The sequence below is a fragment of the Antechinus flavipes genome, chromosome 6, assembly GCF_016432865.1.
Source record: "Antechinus flavipes isolate AdamAnt ecotype Samford, QLD, Australia chromosome 6, AdamAnt_v2, whole genome shotgun sequence".
NCBI classification, from domain to species: Eukaryota; Metazoa; Chordata; class Mammalia; order Dasyuromorphia; family Dasyuridae; genus Antechinus; species Antechinus flavipes.
In genome coordinates this window covers 240,012,255-240,031,920 of record NC_067403.1, presented here as the reverse complement: position 1 = coordinate 240,031,920, position 19,666 = coordinate 240,012,255, and the positions used below count along the sequence as shown (strand labels likewise).

Genomic DNA, 19,666 nt, shown 5'->3' with positions numbered 1-19,666 from the left:
CTCCTGCCCTCTGAGGAGGCTGCGGATCCCTCCCCCTGGGCCTCCGCATCCTCGCCCTCCCCCCCACCGGAGTCAGGTTACTTCAATCGATGCCACCTGTCCTTCCTCTGCCCCTCGGGGGCCGGGGGCCCCGCCTTCCCCTCCCCACAGGGCAGAAACCGGCTCCCTCCGCCCCCTCCCCAACCCCAACTTCTCTCTAAAGAACCGGCCCCTCCGGGGGCCACCCAGCCCGGCAGAGCCGATCTCTCCGCGATGGTCCCCCCCTCAGCGCCCCCCCTCCGTCAGGGACCTCCGGGCTGACGCAGTCACAAACGGCTCGCCTCCTCCCCGGCTCCCCAAGCTTTCCCACGGAGCTTTCCTCTGCTGCTGTAGGAGAGCCCCCCTCCCCCCCCGCAGGCGCCCAGCCGCTCCTCTCCTCCCTTAAGAGGCAGCCTAGTGAGGAGAGAGAGACGGGGTCGGAGGCCATGGATCCAGGGAGCGGGGTTCCTGCCCAGCCGTCCGAAGGGCAACCGCCGGGGCTTACAAACCAATACTGGGGGCTGGCCTGGAGCCCATCCTCCCCGGCCGGCCCTACTCTCAGACTGACATGAGGAAAGGGCAGGAGCCAGTAACCGAGCCTCAGCTTCCTCCCTCCGGAAAATGGGAGTGACAGTCCCTCCAGGACCCGCTCCCCGAGGGGATGGGGCGGAAAGTCCTTGGGAAACATCAGTGCGCTGGGGGTGCTGGGATTGCATGCCCTCGCCCCGTGGGTCTGGGTGGACCCTGCAGCCCGCCCGGAGGAGAGCAAATGCAAGCCCGGTGGGAGGAGAGCAGGACTTGGGGGAGTCCTGGGTCCCAGGGCTCCAGGTTCCTCATCTCGAAAGCAAGGGGATTGACTGGCTGCTGTCCGAACTCTCTCTGGTTCTGAATTCTAGGATTAAGCAGCCCAGGATGGGTGCCCACCCTCCACACCGCAGCAGGTGGGACAAATGATCCTAGGGAGGAGGGACAAGGTGATGGAGTTTGGATTTAGACCCACTGAGGGGTTGGGGCAGCTGTTTCCACCATGCTTCCCAATGCCAGCGGAGCTCCCCATCTAGCATCTCTTCCCGCTTCGCCTCCGCCCTGTATATATTTTGAAGGGTCACAGTTGTTTACATGTTCTCTCTCCCCCTAAACTCTGAGTTCTTTGAGGGCAGGGAATGTATTTTTGTGTATTTCCAACACAGCACAGTACTAGGCACATAGCAAGCCTTTACTATTTGCCCGGGAATCTATGGGTCCAGCAGACATTTTGTAGTCTCAGAGGATCAAATGGCTCCTTTGCAAATAAGAAAAGATGGCTTTCTAGCCCCTTGAAGGCAAGGCCTAGCTGTGGTAGCCCTGGGAGAAACAGGAGTGCTCTCTGATGCTTCCTTGAGCTCCATTGCCTTTCACACTTTCCTCATATAATAGCTAGCATTTATAGAGTACTTTTAAAGTTTGCAAATTGCCTTCCAAATATTTCATTTGACTTTCACAACGTTCTCAAGGTGCTACTATGAACCTCATTTTACAGATGAGGAAACTGAGGCAAAGGTTAAATGACTTGATCAGAGTCATTCTTCTGATGAATGCAGGATTTGAATTCAGCTCTTCCTAACTCTATCCATTGCTCCAACTTGTTGCCATGTTAGACATGTACTTGGAGAACATCAACAGACATCACAAGTTCAGCGAGTCATGCATGAGGGTTTAGTTGTAATTAGGGTTGTATGAAAACATGGAGTTGGCCAGAGGCTCACAGAACCTCAGAGTCTAAGGGACTTCCAACCTCCAAGTGATCTTGCTCAACCATGAGCAGAAAAGAATCCTCTTTTGAGCATGAAGGACAAGGGCTCAGTGACCTCTGATGAGGAGAAACTCCATCCAAGGCAGCCTTTTCCATATCTGGACAGGAAGTTTGTCTGTCTGGACTGGCCTTTGACCCATTGCTCCTTCAAACTGAGCAGAACTAATCTAATCTTAATTCAGCCTTTCAGATACCCAAAGACAGCACTTATATGCCCTTCACAACCAAACCTCTTCTCTAAATGAAATGTTTTCAATTCCTTCAATCAATTCCCATAATTGGGTTAGCCCTTTTCTGTCCTATCACCCTCCTCTGAATGATCGCCAGCCTCCGGTGACCGTACCACACCCCCATATTACTCCAGAAGTGATCTGAGCAGAACACAATACAACAGGATTCTCATTCGTTTCCCTTAACCTGAACTAACAAGAGATTAAAATCAAATTGGCTTCTTTGGCTGTACGGTGGATCTTAACAGTTTAAAATAAAAAACAACAGATCTTTATAGAGAAACTGTTACCTAGCACCATCTCCCTCATTTTTTACTTGTGATGGTTTTTTTTTTTTTTTTTTTTTTTTGCATCTTCCCAAATAATATATAAGCGTATCCCTGTTACATCTCATCTTATATTTGGCTCAATGTCCTATCGTGATTTTTTTTTTTTTTGGGACCTGATTCTGTCATCAAGTGTTAGCTGCTTCTTCCAGCTTTGTGCTGTCTGCAGATTTCACGAGCACACCGTCTTTAGTAATTACCCCAAATATTAGACAGTTCAGCACCAAGGACAGCTCCCTAGGGCACTCCATCGTAGACCTTGCTACTGGACATCAACCACCGGAGACGAAGCTCTGGCTCTGACAATTCCACTGGCTGCTAATTCACTTAGCCATATTGTTTACCCCACACCTCTCCATCTCCGCCACAAGAATAGCACAGGAGGCTGGCCAGTGCATAAGCTAAGTCAACTCTCTGAATAACATTCCACTTTCCTACTAGTCTAGTAACCCTATCAAAAAGGAAAATTAGATTAGTCTGGCATAACCTGTTCTCTTTGCTTCTTAATGTTTAATGAATACTTTCTGCTTTCAATATCCCAGCCACTTCACAAATAATTCCCTCCCCCAAAGAATCCTCACAATAAAGAGAAAGAATTAGTCACAATACAGCACCCACATCTGATAGCGTGCACAACATCCAGGGCAGTTGTAATTCCTGATCTCTACAAAAAGAAGGGACATGTAATTCATCCCCTGACCTCGAAACAAGACTGGATGGCCATTGCACTGAAACTGAACTCTGACGGTTTTTAGATTTTGCTTCCAATTCAAGCCAGCAAACATTTATTAAGCACCAGATATGATGTATCCATTGCACTGGATATAGGATGTGTCTGTCATTGACTTCTTTGTGACATATACTCAATAATGGGTTGCTGTATCAAAGGGTATGCATAGTTAAATCACTTTTCTCCCATAGTTCCAAAATGTTTTTTTCCAATGCAGTTTCATGCCTGTCTAGCCACAGTCCTTCCAACATTGACTTATTTCCATCTCTTATATTTGTCAATTTGAAGGATTTGAATTCTCATCTATATTTCTCTTCTTTTTAGTGACCTGGAACATGTTTTCATATAGCTGTGGAGAACCACCCTCTTTTTTGTACTGTGCAATCATATCCTTTGACCACTTAACTATCAAAAAATAGCTTTTAGATGTCACATTTGATAAAGTTGGTCAAGACTGTATGAATAATCTGCTCCCATTTCTAGAGATCTGCTCCTTTTTACAATGTTATAGAATTTTCCCCAGAATCAATGTCAAGCTCATTGGTCTATGGATCGCAAGTTCAATTATTTTCTTCTGCTTAAAAATCAATATTTTGTCCTTTTCCAATCTTAGAGTTCCTCTTCCCTTATCCATAAAATTAAAATAATCAGAGATAGTGGCTCAGTTGTATTAGCTATTTTTCATCTGCCCTTGGTTTTTGGATTCATCAAAGTCAGCTAGATGTTTCCTTGCCATTTTCTTATCTCGGGTATTAACTTCTTATCAGTTTTGTTCTATCCTTGTCAAGTCCAAACAACACATTCTGACCAAGAACAAAGAAATCAAATATGAGTTGAGCAACAGTGCCTATCTATTAGCATTGCCCCATTATGGTGCCAGTCTTATCTCTTCTTTGCTTTTCCACCTCTCTCCAAGCTGTCATCCTTGTCTTCAGTTTATCTCAACAGCCTCAGCTCCGGCTGAGATTTTGCACTATTTTGACAAGAATAGTTCTCTTTTTGTACTTTCTTTTGTTACCTGTTTTTGCTTTTTTCTTACATGTCTTTTAAAATTGTGTTTCCCATGCAATTCTTTCTCCTTCTCATTGCAATTATTTTTCTTGGTGTCTTCAAGAATTTCATTTTTTTTTAAAGTTATTTTATTTTTTTATTTCAGAATTTTATTTGTGAGAGCTTTTCTTCCTTTCTAAGTTGACTTCCAAAGATCCCCAGCTATTCTTTTTCTAACCCTTCGAAATCTGCTTTCCCCAAATCTAAAGTTAATGACAGATTCTTCCTGCCTTGGTTCTTTTTTTATCAAATTCTAAGATGGATCAGTCAATTCTTCCCAATTGGCCAGTCCTCATCAATTTTAATGCAGTAACTCTGCCTTGTTGATGAGAATCACATTCAGAGTAGAACTTTCCCCGCCGTTGGTTCCAACACCTTTTGAAGAATGAATTTATTACAGGAAGCCGAGAAGTTAGCTGTGCCACTTTGGGCAGAGGGAACTCTGTAGATGTCTGTTATTTGTAGTTATCCACTGCTACAGTTTCATGCTTCCATACCAGGCTGGTGACTTGATTTTCAAATTCCTCATTTAATTTTCTTTCTATTCATGTGCTTCTCTTTCTATCTCTGTGGATTCTCTTTCAAATACTTGCCATCATACTTACACCCCTTGGTCTCTAGATGTTGTCCTGTGAGGATGTCATTAGATTCAATTTTACCACAACTTTCTCTCTCTCTCTCTCTCTCTCTCCTCTCTCTCTCTCTCTCTCTCTCTCTCTCCAGCTCCTTTTAAATAAGGCATATCCTTCCAGAAGCATATCACATATACTTAGGTTATCAGAATGTGAACCACTTCTATACTGAGCCTTCAGTGTTATTCTACCAAATCTCAGTGATACCTTTGAGGTCAAATTTGCTTTGTAGCTCTAGGTTCTCCAGTTCAGTTTGTTTTTTATCCATTTTTTGTACAAATGTACACACACATCTGAGGTCATTTTATTGATAGCTTTTTTCTTGGGTTTGACATTCTAGGAATATCTGGGTGTCTTGCTTCATTCTGTAGTATCTAGCACGGCAGCTACACATAGGTGATTAGCGCCTTCGTTTTCTCTTGCAATTTTGGATGAATGAAAAATGAAGCCTTTATTAAGCATTTACTATATGTGCCAGATAGTATGCTGAACACTGGAAATCCAGATTCAAAAATGAGATCGTCCTACCCTTAAAAAGCTTACATTCTAATACAGGAAGACCATATATATATGGTTATGTGTATATATGGGTGTGTTTAAGTTGTGTGTGTGTATAAATATATATATATATATGTATGTATATGTATATATCTATATGTACATATGTTGGCCAGGAAAGGGAGTTTTGATCTGGTGAGTTATAAGAATTGATGAATAGAAAAATGCCCCTTTGGAGACGTAACAGTATTACTTAAAGTGATTATTGTGCCTAGAACAAGAAGTAGAAGGAGGGGTGGTACTATTGGCAATGTGACTTGATGGGATAGTAAGCCTCATCTGGTCGAGGACCCACGGGATGGATTGAGCCAGGTAATCTTGTATTTTCTCAATCAAGATGGTTTGGGCTCTGGGACATGTGCAAAACTCCAGCAGCTGTCTCCTCATGCGGTCTTGTTAGAGGAACTCCATTCCCGGACCGAAATCTGCCATTCCTCTATTTTGAGCTGTCATCCAAAAATCCGATCCAATTTTCAGCCGCCATCTTAAGCAGCTGTTCCTTCCCGATGCCGCATTTCTCTTCCGAAGCCTTTTGCCTTCAATCACTGATGATAACGACAAAACATCATCTCCATTCCTAAGTTCTTCAGTTTCTTGCTCATCACTTTAGCAATGTTTTCTGGAGGCTTCCCGACAGTGTCATTTGGATCCTCATGAGCCACTAGCTGAGCACAGTGGACATTTGGTTTAACAAGTCCTGGGAGAGTCTGCTTAGGTCTTCACTCCCTCAATTAGGAAGCAATGGGGTTGGACTCAGATATGGATTGGGGCCAGTTCAAATTGGCTGTCCAGAGCTGATAGTTAAATTTCTGGTGGGAATGGTTACACCTCCAAAACAGCATCAGATGTTCCAAACCAACATTTGTTTTGTTGATTGTTGAGTTAATTAGTGGAGAAAATGTTACTAATGCTGATTAAAAATGTGTCATGGGTATGCTGAGAGTTCTTTGTTAAATATTTGTAAGCCAGCGTCCTATGGATTGGATGAAGTACCTCCTGCAGCCTATCCAAGGCTACTTCTTATGGTGTGCTTACAGTCTGTATCATATAATTGAGCATTAACTTATAAGCCCCTTTCTTATCCATGGATGAGCTATTTTCCCATATAAGTGAGGTGTTTTTTTTTTTTTTTTTAACCGATGCAACTGGAATTAAGTGACTTGTCTAGGGTCACGCAGCTAGGAAGTATTAAGTGTCTGAGATCACATTTGAACTCAGGCCCTCCTGACTTCAAGGCTGGTGCTCTATCCACTGCGCCACCAAGCTGCACTATAAATGAGTTATTTTTTTAAATAACTGAAACTAACCCCTTTGAATACCAAAATGTTTTAAAATGTTAAATCTTTTGGATGACAAATTTTAAAACGAATTAGATATATTCTCTCCCTTTTTAAATAGAGAAGTATGAACACCACAATTTTTGCTTAATGGCTCAGGTTCATTGCAGATTAATTGTCTTGGGCTTTAATATCCAGATATTCTCAGGACTTCTAGGATACATGGGATTGTTTGTCCCTGAGCTGAAGAGGTCCGGATTACAGTGTGGTTTTTAATGTATAGAATCTCAGAGCCAGAAAAGTCAAAAGGCATCTAGTCAAGAAATTCTTTTGTAATATCCAGCCTCCCACTTGAAACCCTCCACTGATGGGGAACTCACTTCTTCTAGAGGAAGCCCATCCTTTGGGGTAGCTCTCATTAGTCGACAGTTTCCACACATTGTCCCTTTATCTGGCTTTAGTTTTCTTGGATTCTTTCCTAAAACAAAAAGCTTTTCCAAGAATTTGAAGATAGTTATCCTAAGCAACAAACTGGGAAAACATCTTCACAGTTAAAAGTTCTGATAAGGGCTTCATTTCCAAAATATATAGACTCAAATTTATAAGAAATCAAGCCATTCTCCAATTAATAAATGGTCAAAGGATATGAACAGACAATTTTCAGAGGATGAAATTGAAACTATTACCACTCATATGAAAGAGTGTTCCAAATCATTATTGATCAGAGAAATGCAAATTAAGACAACTCTGAGATACCACTACACACCTCTCAGATTGGCTAAGATGACAGGAAAAAATAATGATGAATGTTGGAGGGGATACGGGAAAACTGGGACACTAATGCATTGTTGGTGGAGTTGTGAACGAATCCAACCATTCTGGAGAGCAATCTGGAATTATGCCCAAAAAGTTATCAAAATGTGCAGACCCTTTGATCCAGCAGTGTTTCTATTGGGCTTATACCCCAAAGAGGTACTAAAGAAGGGAAAGGGACTTGTATGTGCCAAAATGTTTGTAGCAGCCCTGTTTGTAGTGGCTAGAAACTGGAAAATGAATGGATGCCCATCAATTGGAGAATGGCTGGGGAAATTGTGGTATCTGAATGTTATGGAATATTATTGTTCCATAAGAAATGACCAGCAGGAGGATTTCAGAGAGGCTTGGAGAGACTTACATGAACTGATGCTGAGTGAAATGAGCAGAACCAGGCTATCATTATACACTTCAACAACGATATTGTATGAGAATGTATTCTGATGGAAGTAGATTTCTTTGATAAAGAGACCTAACTCAGTTTCAATTGATCAAGGATGGACAGAAGCAGCTACACCCAAAGAAAGAACACTGAGAAATGAATGTAAACTATTTGCGGTTTTGATTTTCTTCCCGGGTTATTTTTACCTTCTGAATCCAATTCTCCCTGTGCAACAAGAGAACTGTTTGGTTCTGCAAACATATATTGTATCTAGGATATACTGTGACATATCTAACATATATAGGACTTCTTGCCATCTAGGGGAGGGGGTGGAGGGAGGGAGGGGAAAAATCGGAACAGAAGCGAGTGCAAGGGATAATGTTGTAAAAAAATTACCCTGGCATGCATTCTGTCGATAAAAAGTTATTATAAAATAAAATAAAAAAAAAAAGAAGCTAGCTATCCTATTCCCTTACCCCCACCCCAGTTTTTCTTTCTTCAGACTAAAAACATTCCCGAATCCTTCATGGATTTAGCCTGATCTCGGTCATCCAGCATCCCTGTCGCTTTCTATACTTTATCCAGCTCATCAATATCTTTTTCTTTTTTTAAATCATTATCTTTCTCAAGACAGTGCCCTTTTTTGTGTGTGGGAACAAAAACAGAAAACAAAGCAGGTGGCCATCAATTGAGAAAGAGCTAATCAGATCATGGTATGAGAATATTATGGAAAACTACTGTAATGTCAGAAATAATATGAGGGGTAGCTCTGTGCTGTGGAGGCAGCAAGGTAGGATACAGCACTGGTCCTGGAGTCAGGAGGACCCGCGTTCGAATGTGGTCCAATCATTTGACAATTACTAGCTGTGTGACTTTAGGCAAGTCCCTTACCCAGATTGTCTTGGAGGGGAAAAGAAATAATGAATAGAAAGAATTCAGAGAAACCATGGGCAGATGGATCTGAGTGGATCCCAAGCAAAGAAAGCAGCCCTCAGGAAGAGTGTGCAGTAATGTCACTGAAAGCCTTGCTCACAGACAGGAGGACTCAGATTCGCTCCAGTGACCAGTCTTAGCTCCCGAAGAGGATGACATACATTTCCCTTTCCTTAGGAGAGGTGGGGATCACCAGGTGCTGAATGGTGCACACACAGTGGAAGATGGGCACTCTGTTTCCTTTCTAAGACAGAGTTTGGGGGGTGCTGGGGGAGATGTGAAAGACTGAGCAGTGACCTTTTTGTAGAGACCTATGATTTCATGGCTCCTTGAAACTTCTGAAGAGGAACCTCCCCTATCCCTTTCCCCCTCCCCGCCCCACTTGCCCCTGCAGGTGCAGGTCAGCCACAGTCCCGTGCTTTATAGCCTCAGAGAGATTGTGACATACCCAAAGTAAGAGCATGGGGAGAATGAGCCAGCCCTTCCTGTGCCCAAGCTTGGTTCTCTGTCCGCTACACCATACTGCTTCACTGGTGGGGACCACATTGACCATGGTGTCAAAAGCAAAAGGCATCAGTTTAGCTTTTTTTTTCCTTAATGAAAAAAAGTAGAAAAAATGAAGTAAATTGGCACCAGAACTGAACCCAGTATTTCACGTGTGGTCCGACCAGGGCAGAGCATACTGGGACTATGGGCTCCTCAAATCCAGCCTCAGGCAACTGTGAGAGTCATTTAACTTTTTTCTGCCTCAGTTTCCTCATTTGTAAAATGGGGGTCATAATAGTATCCACCTCCTGGGATTGTTTTGAAGGAAAAAAATGAGACAATAGCTCTAAAGAGCCTTAACCTCTTTATGAGTTACAGCTATTGTGCCTTCTCCTCCTCCTAAATGGCAGCTCTCTAGCGTGCAGGGTAAGCTGCCGTAGCTCTTTGGGTTCCAGTGTTAGTTTTTGTGGTTTTTCCGAGTTTGTCTGTCCGCCTTCTCCCCCGTTAGCAGTTGCTTCTCCTTGCTGCCAGGATGCCCGTCTCTCCTGGTTTCCCGCTTCTGATTTGCTGTGGTTGGGAAAGCAAATAACTACCCTTGTCTAAAATAACGGTCAAGGGGCCAGGTAGATGGCGCAGTGGATCGAGAGCTAGGTCTGGAGTCCAGATCTGCTCTCCCTCCCTTGATAACAGGAGAAGTCTCAGAGATCCTCCAGCCCAAACCCAGGAAACCGGAATCTCCCAATATCCTCCACGAGTGGTCATCCAGCCTCGTCTTGGGGGCGCCAAGTGGTGGGGAGCTCAGCACCTCTTGAGGCGGTCCACTCCATTTTGGGGGAGATCCCCTGATTGAGAAGGTTCGTGTACCCTGAGCCAAAGTCTGCCCCTCTCTAACTTCTGATCGCTGCTCCTGCCCTTCCTTTCAGGGCCAGGCCCAAGGAGGTCGAGGAGTTTTCCCGTCACATAAGGACGTTCCCTGGGCTATAAAGAGCAGAGTAGCTCCTCTGACTCCCCCGATGGCATTTATTCTGCTGGGAGGCTGCCTTCTATGGTGGTTGCTTCCCTCAGGAAGGAACCCAGGCTGCTTTGCTCCCAGAAGTGGAGACATGACAAAGTAGGGAAATAGAAAGAGGGAAAGGTGCCAAGATAAGCTTCCACTGTTCCTGCAGCCTCAGCCATGAGTAGGAGCCCAGAGGTTGCCTGAACTGAATAACCAGCTTCTAGGATATGGAGGGGAGACCATGTGGAAGAGAAAGACCTCAGCATCCTGGCCTTCAGGGTCTCCACCATTTGGTACCAACTCGTCTGCTCAGCCTCATCTCCCCAGCTCTCCTGGAAATTTGCTCACACCAAAGCTTCCCCAAAACCTCCCAGACTCTGCTTGCACAGGGCTACCTTCCACCTTCCCAGACTCTGCTTGCACAGGGCTAGCTCCCACCTTCCCAGCCTCTGCTTGCACAGGGCTAGCTCCCACCTTCCCAGCCTCTGCTTGCACCGGGCTAGCTCCCACCTTCCCAGCCTCTGCTTGCACAGGGCTAGCTCCCACCTTCCCAGCCTCTGCTTGCACCGGGCTAGCTCCCACCTTCCCAGCCTCAGCTTGCACCGGGCTAGTCCCACCTTCCCAGCCTCTGCTTGCACCGGGCTAGCTCCCACCTTCCCAGCCTCTGCTTGCACCGGGCTAGCTCCCATCTTCCCAGCCTCTGCTTGCACCGGGCTAGCTCCCACCTTCCCAGCCTCTGCTTGCACCGGGCTAGCTCCCACCTTCCCAGCCTCTGCTTGCACCGGCTAGCTCCCACCTTCCCAGCCTCAGCTTGCACCGGCTAGTCCCACCTTCCCAGCCTCTGCTTGCACCGGGCTAGCTCCACCTTCCCAGCCTCTGCTTGCACCGGGCTAGCTCCCACCTTCCCAGCCTCTGCTTGCACCGGGCTAGCTCCCACCTTCCCAGCCTCAGCTTGTACAAGGCTAGCTCCCACCTTCCCAGCCTCTGCTTGCACCGGGCTAGCTCCCACCTTCCCAGCCTCTGCTTGCACCGGGCTAGCTCCACCTTCCCAGCCTCTGCTTGCACCGGGCTAGCTCCCACCTTCCCAGCCTCTGCTTGCACCGGGCTAGCTCCCACCTTCCCAGCCTCTGCTTGCACCGGCTAGCTCCCACCTTCCCAGCCTCTGCTTGCACCGGGCTAGCTCCCACCTTCCCAGCCTCTGCTTGCACAGGGCTAGCTCCCACCTTCCCAGCCTCTGCTTGCACCGGGCTAGCTCCCACCTTCCCAGCCTCTGCTTGCACCGGGCTAGCTCCCACCTTCCCAGCCTCTGCTTGCACCGGGCTAGCTCCCACCTTCCCAGCCTCTGCTTGCACAGGGCTAGCTCCCACCTTCCCAGCCTCTGCTTGCACCGGGCTAGCTCCCACATCATTATCTTTGTTCATCCTCTACCCCCTGCCAAGAATGCCTTCTCTCCTCTCCAAAGCCTGCCCCTTCCTTGGGGGCCAACAGACCCTAGATCCTTCTGAAACCCCCCTCCCCCCGATTATGATGAGCCAGGAGGAACTCTTTTGTGTTTACCTGCAAGAAACACAGTAAGAGCTTTATCGATGCTCTGACTATAGGCCAGACCCCACGACCTCCTCAAAGGGAGGCAACATGGCACTAGCAGAGAGCACTGACCCCTCACCTGTGCCCCTGGGCAGCTGATTCCTTTTCCTGACCCCTGAGAGCTGTGGCCCTCACTTTTTTTTAAATATGCATTGGATTGAATCTTTTATTTTACCATCTGGAAGGGACCTCAGAGAGCATCTTGTCAACGATCTCTTCTTACAGATGAGTCAACTCAAGTATGGGAAGGTTAAGTGCCTTGTACAGAGACAGTCTTACATTCTGGGATTCAATTTACCCACCAATAAACTTATGTCCAACCAAAGCGATAGTCTGGGTACTTGGAAGTGGGGTATCAGATACCACTGGTTCTGGTTGGAGGCAGAGCAAGTCATTTTGCCCTTTGTATAGTTTGGAAATTGGGCCCCCAGGGTGGTCTTGTCCTTCTGGTGGCCACGGTATTTTGAGTGGGAAGATCTTAGTTCAAATCTCTCAATTTACCAAATGGGGAAACTGAGGTCTGGAGAGAAGAAATGATTTGTCTGGTCACACAAATAGTAGAGCAGTAAGGATTTGAACCCAGGACCTCTGGTTTCAAACCCAGTAGTCTATTCTGTTTCCTTTGATCCTCCTCTTACAGAGGAGTTTGGCATTCCAAACTTTAAAATGCCCTAAGACTTTTGGGACACCCTGTATTAACTAGAGTGGGGAGGGGGTGGGAGAGTAGACAGGCCTCTAGGTCACCACCTAAATTCAGGCCTTCACCACCTTTCGCTTGCTCTATTGCAATGGTCTCTAATTGGCTGGCCTGCCTCTAATTCTAATTTTCTAATTCCTCCCCCTCCAATCCGTTGTTCCTTCAGCTTCTAAGGTGCCATTTTTCCGGGTCCGACCAAGTTGCCCCTCCCACTTAATAACTTTTGAGAACAAAACAATCATCTGTGGCCCAGAATCTTTCCCAACTTGGTCCCACCCATCTCTGCAGCTTCCTTCTAGTCCTCACCCCCCCCAACACTGACCTACTTGTAATTCCCCAACCCGTCCCTCCGTCAGACATGCCCGTGCCTTTGCACCCAAAGATTTTCCCTGTTCAGCTCTGGGGAGCGTCCCTGGCTTCCTCCAGCACCAATCCCCCTCCTGTAGGAGTCCCGTCCCACCCCCCAGCTCCCAATGCTTCCCAGTGACTCACAATGACCCCCCTCCCTCCCTCCATCCCTCTGATTTTTCTCCTGTCTGAGTCTCTAAATATAGACATCTATCTGTGGAGATTCTCCCCATCCTTCTATCTCCACCTTGGCCCTATCAAGTCATCTACATATCAACTTCTTCCGGCAAGAGGCCTGTTTTTGCCATTCTTTGGGCCACCTGTGGTTAGCAAGCTGCCTGGAACACAGTGAGGGCTTTATCGGTGCTCTGACTCGGAACAGTGAGAGCTTTATCATCGATGCTCTGACTCGGAACACAGTAAGAGCTTTATCGATGCTCTGACTTGGAACACAGTGAGAACTTTATCGGTGTTCTGACTCGGAACACAGTGAGAACTTTATCGATGCTCTGACTCGGAACACAGTGAGAGCTTTATTGGTGCTCTGAATCGGAACACAGTGAGAGCTTTATCAATGCTTTGACGCGGAACACAGTGAGAGCTTTATCGGTGCTCTGACTCGGAACACAGTGAGAGCTTTATCGGTGCTCTGACTCGGAACACAGTGAGAGCTTTATCGATGCTTTGACGCGGAACACAGTGAGAGCTTTATTGGTGCTCTGACTTGGAACAGTGAGAGCTTTATTGATGCTCTGACTTCCCATTTTCCCTTTTGAAGACCTTTCCAGCTCTTCTTTCTACTGGGTTCCAGTTCCCATCTCCCCTCTCCCATAACTCCTCTAGGGGTTCAGTCTGACCTTTATAAAGGAAGGTCTCCCCAGTTCTGGACCTCTTGGGCTCTCCAGCTTTGGTCTTTTTCCCCCTGAGACAACTGGGGTTAAATGACTTGCCCAGGGTCACACGGCCATGAAGTATTAAGTGTCTGAGATCACATTTGAATTCAGGACCTCCTGACTTCAGGGCTGGTGCTCTATCCACTGCGCCCCCTAGCTGCACTTCTCTCTCCAGCTTTGAAAAGGGAAGCTCCACTATATTGTCCCCTCCAGTGTTTTAAGAGGAAGGAATCTATGGCCTTGGGGAAGTTGGTGCCCTAAGTACAGGGGTTTTCTCCAACTTTCTCCCCCTTGCTTCTCCTTCCTGACCCTTACACCCAGACCTCCCCACAATGATTTTCTCTCTTCTCCTCTCACCTCCCCAATCCTGGCCATGCCATGGATGTGGAGTGAGTCCTATGCTGTAGCATCATGGGAAACTCTAGACTCTTCCACTAACTTGCTGTTTGATATTGGCAGCTCAATGAGCCTTTGTTTCCCTATCTGTAAAATGGGAAGATTACGTCAGGTGACTGTTCTAGAGCCCTCCAATACTCTGGCATTCTCTAATACATTCGGCAGTCGCTGGGAAAGAGAAGCCAACCGTGCCAGGAGACTGGGTTCCAAATCTAAATCTCCCACCCACCAGCACGATTGGGGCGACATCATTTAAAAGAGCAAACCAATTCAATAGATCTCTAAATCTATTTCTAGGGAACAAATGCAAGTATTATTCCCATTTTACAGATGAGGAAAGAGGCTCAGAAAGCCCACTGGTCCGAGGTTGCTCTGGTGATTGGTGGAGCCGGAATCTGAACCCAGATCTCTTGCACAAGACCATGAAATCTTAACTTGAGGAGCAAGTTCCTCAAAGGGAAATTGGGTGACACTATTTGCTCCGGCTGCCTCCCAGAGCTCAGGAGGAAACACTGTAGCCTGGAAAGCCTGGGGTGAGGCGCTGGGATTAGCCGCTCTGCCCACAGGGATGGAGAAGGGGGAGGAGAAGAAGCTGAGAGGATTTGGGGAGGGAAGGGGGGCTGGGGAGGGGAGGCCCAGTGCGGCTGGGGCTTTAAAGCGAGGAACTTCTTTCTGGGTCCCCAGTGGGGGTGGGAAGCCTCCCTTCCCAGCCCTCAGGCAAGCAGCTGCCTTAGGGGGTGCTATCTGTGGGGATGACCTCAGGCTCATTAGTGATGAGCTCCTCCTCTCAGGCCGGCTCAGGTGCTGAGCCGCCCCAGACTCCCCCCCTCCACACCCCCCTTCAAATCTCAAGGGCCCCTGTGGCTGGAAGGCGCCATTAGTGACCCTCGGGGGCCTCCAGTCCCTGGCACGTGCTGGCGGGAGGAGACAGACGCAGACGCAGGAACCTTCGGCGCTGGGCCCCAGCTGGGACCAGACTGCCAGGCGGAGGGGGAGGGGAGCGGGTGTCCTGGGAGAAGGGAAGGATTGTCAGCAGGAGAAAGAACAATGGTGTTTATTTGAACCTCCTTCTCCAAGGATCTCTAAGCACTCGGTAGACGCGCTGCTCGCCCTCATCACTCCCGGGGTTGGGAGCGGGTGAGAAATGACATAATTCGGTGACTGGGACTCACACCTCCCACTTCTCCGAACCCACGCACGTCTCCTAGCCCCCGGGGGGCCAGAATCTGCTCCAGGGCAGCCGCAGAGGGAGACGAGGTCCGGGTACAAGGGTCCTTCCCGACAGCCTCTCTTCTGATCTGGAGTCACCTGCCAGGGCTGCTTGGAGCCGCCCGCGGTGGGGCCGGGGAGACAAGGAAGGTGGCCTTCTCTTCCCCCTTCCCTCGGCCGTCCCCCCCAGGGGACCTTCAGCCCAGGCGGGAGAAGGCTCCTAGTCTGGAGCTAACAAGAGTTAGCCTGGAAACGAGTGCAAAGGGGGCCCGGGGCCACCTCACCTCGCCTGCCTTCTCTCCCACAGGGAGGCCGGAAAGTGGCCGAGAAGCCCCGGGCGCTCTCCAAGGTGCTCCGATCGCCTTTCCCGGGATCCCTCGCTCCCCACTCTGACCCTTTCGGGGGTTATCAGGTCCCAAGAGATCTCCGAGTTGATTCATGGAAATTAGAGCGAGGGCTCTCCCTCCTCTCCTGGGGTCCTGCTTCCTTATAAGCTCCTAAAATTTAGGGCTGATGGGTGCCCGAGAGAGCACTTAGTCCAATCCCTTTGATGGAAGAGGAAGCTGAGGCTCAGGGGAAATGACTTGGGCACGGCCACGCAGTAAAAGGCAGAAACGGGTTGGCTTTCTTAGTCCGGATTCGGTGCCCCCCTTCCCTGAGTGCCTTGCTTAATTCACCTCCTATACGACCCGTCAGTGTTGCCCGCACGGACCTCCTCCTTCCGCCCGCGGTGGAGGGGAGAGCAAGGACACGTGCTCGGGAGGCCCCTGCTTTCTAAGGGACAAGCACCTGGCCAAGCTCTCTCCGCGCTGGGGAGGCGTTTTCCACCGAGGAAGTCCCGTGGCCACCAACCGAGGGCCGGCGGACCCCGACCGCTCCCAGAATCCTTGCCGTCCTGCTCTCGGCCGAAGCCCCCCGCCCGCCCGCCGACCCCACCTCCAATTCTGTCGGGGAGGGAGGGGGCCCCGGGGCTAGCCCGAGAAATGGCAGCCGGCTCCCCCCTCCTCCTCGGTGTCCCGGCCTCCCCGCCCCGTCCCCACCCCGCCGCTCCGTCCAGCTCCCGGCGGGAGGGGCTCGCTCCCGGGGTGAGGGTGGGGGCCGCTGCCCTGCAAGGGGAAAGGCCATTCTCAGGCGTCCCGGGGGAGGGGAGAAGGGGGGAGTGCACGGCGGGGGGTGCGCGCCCGGGCCCCTCGCGCTTCTCACCTGAAATTGGGAGGCGACACGATGTGCAACCCCAGGAACGGGGAGGCCCCGGGCGTGGACGCGGCGCCCCCGCCCCCGGCGCGCCCGCCGCTCTCTCGCTCCGCCATTCTCCCGGCGCAGCCCAGGCCATCCGGGCGGGCGGAGCGAGTCAGAGAGGAGGAGGAGGAAAAGGAGGAGGAGGAGGAGGAGGACAAGGAGGATGAGGAGGAGAAAGAAAAGGCGGAGGAGGAGGAAGAGGAGAAGGAGGAAGGAAAGATGAGGGAGGAGGAAGAGCAAGAGGAGGAGGAGGGAGAGCAGGAGGGGGAGGAGGGGGAGGAGGAAGGGGAGAGGGAAGAAGAGGGGCAAGGGGAGGAGGGAGAAGAGAGGGGCGGAGATGTTGCTGCCGTAGCCGCCAGACACCGGGAGGGGAGGAGGGGAGAGAGGGGGCGGGGCGCACCTGCGGCGGGCGCAGCCACACCTACGGCTCCGGGTTCCGAGTCTCGGGGCACGGCGTCCGCAGCCCGGTAGCGCGAGGTCAGCCTGGGGCCGCCGGAGACTCGGTGGAGGCGCTGGGGGCTGGGGAAGGTCCGGGCGCTGGGATTATCGGCGTGGGAGGGACGGGGGGGAGGCAGGAGAGGAAGGCGCTTTCCTCCCCTCCCCTCCTGCGATACCGCCCAGTAGCGCCCCCTCCCGCGCCGCTCTCCAAGGTGCTGAAACCGCCCGGTCACCCGCCATTCTGCGGCCCCACCCCGCCCCGTGCCCACCCCCTTCTCGGGGAGTCCTCGAGCCCCCAATAGCTCAGCTTCCCCTTCCCTGGGCAAACCCGCAGAATTACCGAGCCTTAAAACCTGTTGTTTATGTGGGACCACGAGCTCAGGTGGAGTGGGGAGAGCCCCAAGGCTGGAACCTCCTCATTGCAATCTACTTTCGGGGCCGGGGGTCCCTTCCTGCTCTGGGCCTCGGCTCGGCCCTAGGGAGGAGGGAGTTGAGCTACACGTTCTCGAAGGCCCATTTCCTCAGAGCTGTTTGGACAAAATTAGGGAAGGGGGGTGGGGGTAGAAAGTCGTGTGGATTCATGTCTCCCCACCGGGACCCATTTCTCCTTGGAATGCCTCAGATAACCTTGGGTCCCGGAAATCCGGGGGCCAAAATGGACTGGACAGGACCACAGAAATCAGCTCCCACGGCCCTACTTTATAGAGAAATGCAGGCCTGGGGAGGGACAACTTGCGAGGTCTCACAGCTTGGGGGGGGGGCGGGGAGAGGGGGGGCGTTGCAGACTTGATCTCAGTGCTCTCTCCACTCCCATCAAGGTGCCTCTTGCTCCCCCTTCTAACGTCCCTCGGGGCCCCCGCGGTGTCCACCTCCCAGCCCCAGATCAGCTCCAGACTAGCCCACGTCTCCTCAGACCTGCCCACCCCCACGGCTGTCCGCAGGGTACTTTTCTCCCTTTCTGACTGAGCTTTGCTCCCTTTAAAGCGTTTCTAACAAGCCCCTTTCCCTGCCAGAACCTGGGCTCTGCCTCCCGAACAGCCACCCAATGATGTCCGGACTGAGTTTCTTTTCGGGCTCCGGGGGTTCTCCCACCTTTCAGCCATTTGAGATTTTTCCCCTTCTTTGGAGCCCCCGCCCACACGGAGCCAAGGCTCCTTCCCGGTATCCCCACCTCTCCTCTCTCCAGGGACTGGTGCCTAATGTGGTTGGGGCCCCTGGAGCTCCCAACACCCCTGGCTGCGCTTGCTAGGGAACTTCACCCAATGAGCCAGCTTCTTACTGTGGATGCTGAGAGCCTGAAAGGGGCTCAGGGTGGCCTGAGCCAGGGTTACTTATCCGGGTCCTATCCCCTCCGCACCCACCCCAACTCCCCCCTGCACCCCCAACAGCCGCTTGCTTTATTGGGCTTTGGCAGCCTGGAAAGACTCTGCCCTAGAATTCCACTGAGGTGCTGGATGCTGGGACTTGAGGTGGGATACGGGTTCAAATCTTTTGGGGCTCATTTCTATGGCCTCGGGCAAGTAGTGACATCTCAGTGGGTCTCGGTCTCCTCTCTCGGTCTCCTCTCCCAGTGAGAGCTGGACCAAGAGGTTCCTTCCGTCCCCAGACCTAGGATTTCTGTAGAACCTTGTCCTCTCTTCCTTCCCTCTCTCTGCTCCCTTCATGAGATCACGGAGCAAGCACAGCCCTCCGGCAAACTCTTCTTAGTGAGGGAGACGGTGCTTGTCCGGGGCCGCCTGGTCCCAGCACCCCAAGTCCTCCCGTTTCGGCCTTTCCCCAATCCACCCCTTCTATCCCGCCTCGGCGCTGTCCCTGCTTTTGCTCCCGGTCTCCCCCAGAACAGAATGTCTGCTGGGGCTTGGGGGTGACGCCAGCCTCTGCTGACATTTCTCAGGGCCGCCCTTCCTTGTCTCGTTGCCACTCGTCCTTTCCGTGGCCCCTTGTATCGTAGGGGCTCAGTAAGTGGCTTGCGACAGCTCCCAGACGCGGCTCCGTAGCTGGGACAGGCCAAGAGCGGTCCCACCGGAAGCGTCTGCAGGGGATGTTTCCCGGAGCCCCCCGGCCGGGCCCGTCATCGCATCGCCAGTGGAAGGTCAGAGCTTCCTGTGCTCCTTCTCAGCCTCTGTGGGAAACAGCCATCACGGGTAGGAGCGCGTGGGCCTCTGTGTCCTGAGGGCTCCTGGGAGGAGCCAGGGAGGCGAGGACTGCAGGCCTCTGGCTTCCATCCCCCCAGCCCATTTAAGCCCCAGAATCCAAGGGAGGGGTGAGCGAAAGGGAAGCCGGCCCAGGGCCGGTTCAGAAAGAGCTGCTGCTCGGAAGCACCTCTGCTTGAAGGCTGGGTGGGCGCAGCTCCTGGGGCCGCGGGCCCACAGCCGGAAGCTGTCCCAAAGGTGGCCGGGGGCTCTCCAGAGGGGGGCTGGGGTCCCTTCCCTGATGCTCCCAGGGGGCGGATCACAGCTGTGGAAAGATACCTGCGGCCCAAAGGCTCGCCCAGACCCCGCCCCTCCCTGTGCTGCTGCTGGGCCCTCAGGGCTTCCGGGGACCCCTTTTCTGCCCCTCAGGGGTCCAACGGCTCGGCTAAAGGATCCTCCCCTGGGCCCGGGCTCACGGCTCATGGACCTTGCCTCTCCTCGGG

The 19,666-nt window shown here is 51.0% G+C and overlaps 1 protein-coding gene across 2 annotated transcripts in view; it reads right to left on the bottom strand.

Annotated features, from left to right (window-relative positions):
* MAPK8IP1 (mitogen-activated protein kinase 8 interacting protein 1) overlaps positions 1–16,720 on the bottom strand; it is a 29,057-nt gene extending 12,337 nt beyond the window's left edge. The window contains exon 1 of one of the 2 annotated variants that reach the window (XM_051964576.1): positions 16,558–16,720. In XM_051964576.1, the coding sequence (XP_051820536.1) occupies positions 16,558–16,664 (107 nt within the window). In that variant the 5' untranslated portion in view covers positions 16,665–16,720. Of the gene's footprint in view, positions 19–16,557 lie in introns of those variants that run through there. The other variant, XM_051964577.1, reaches the window with a different exon arrangement.
* Positions 16,721–19,666: the final 2,946 nt, after the last annotated feature.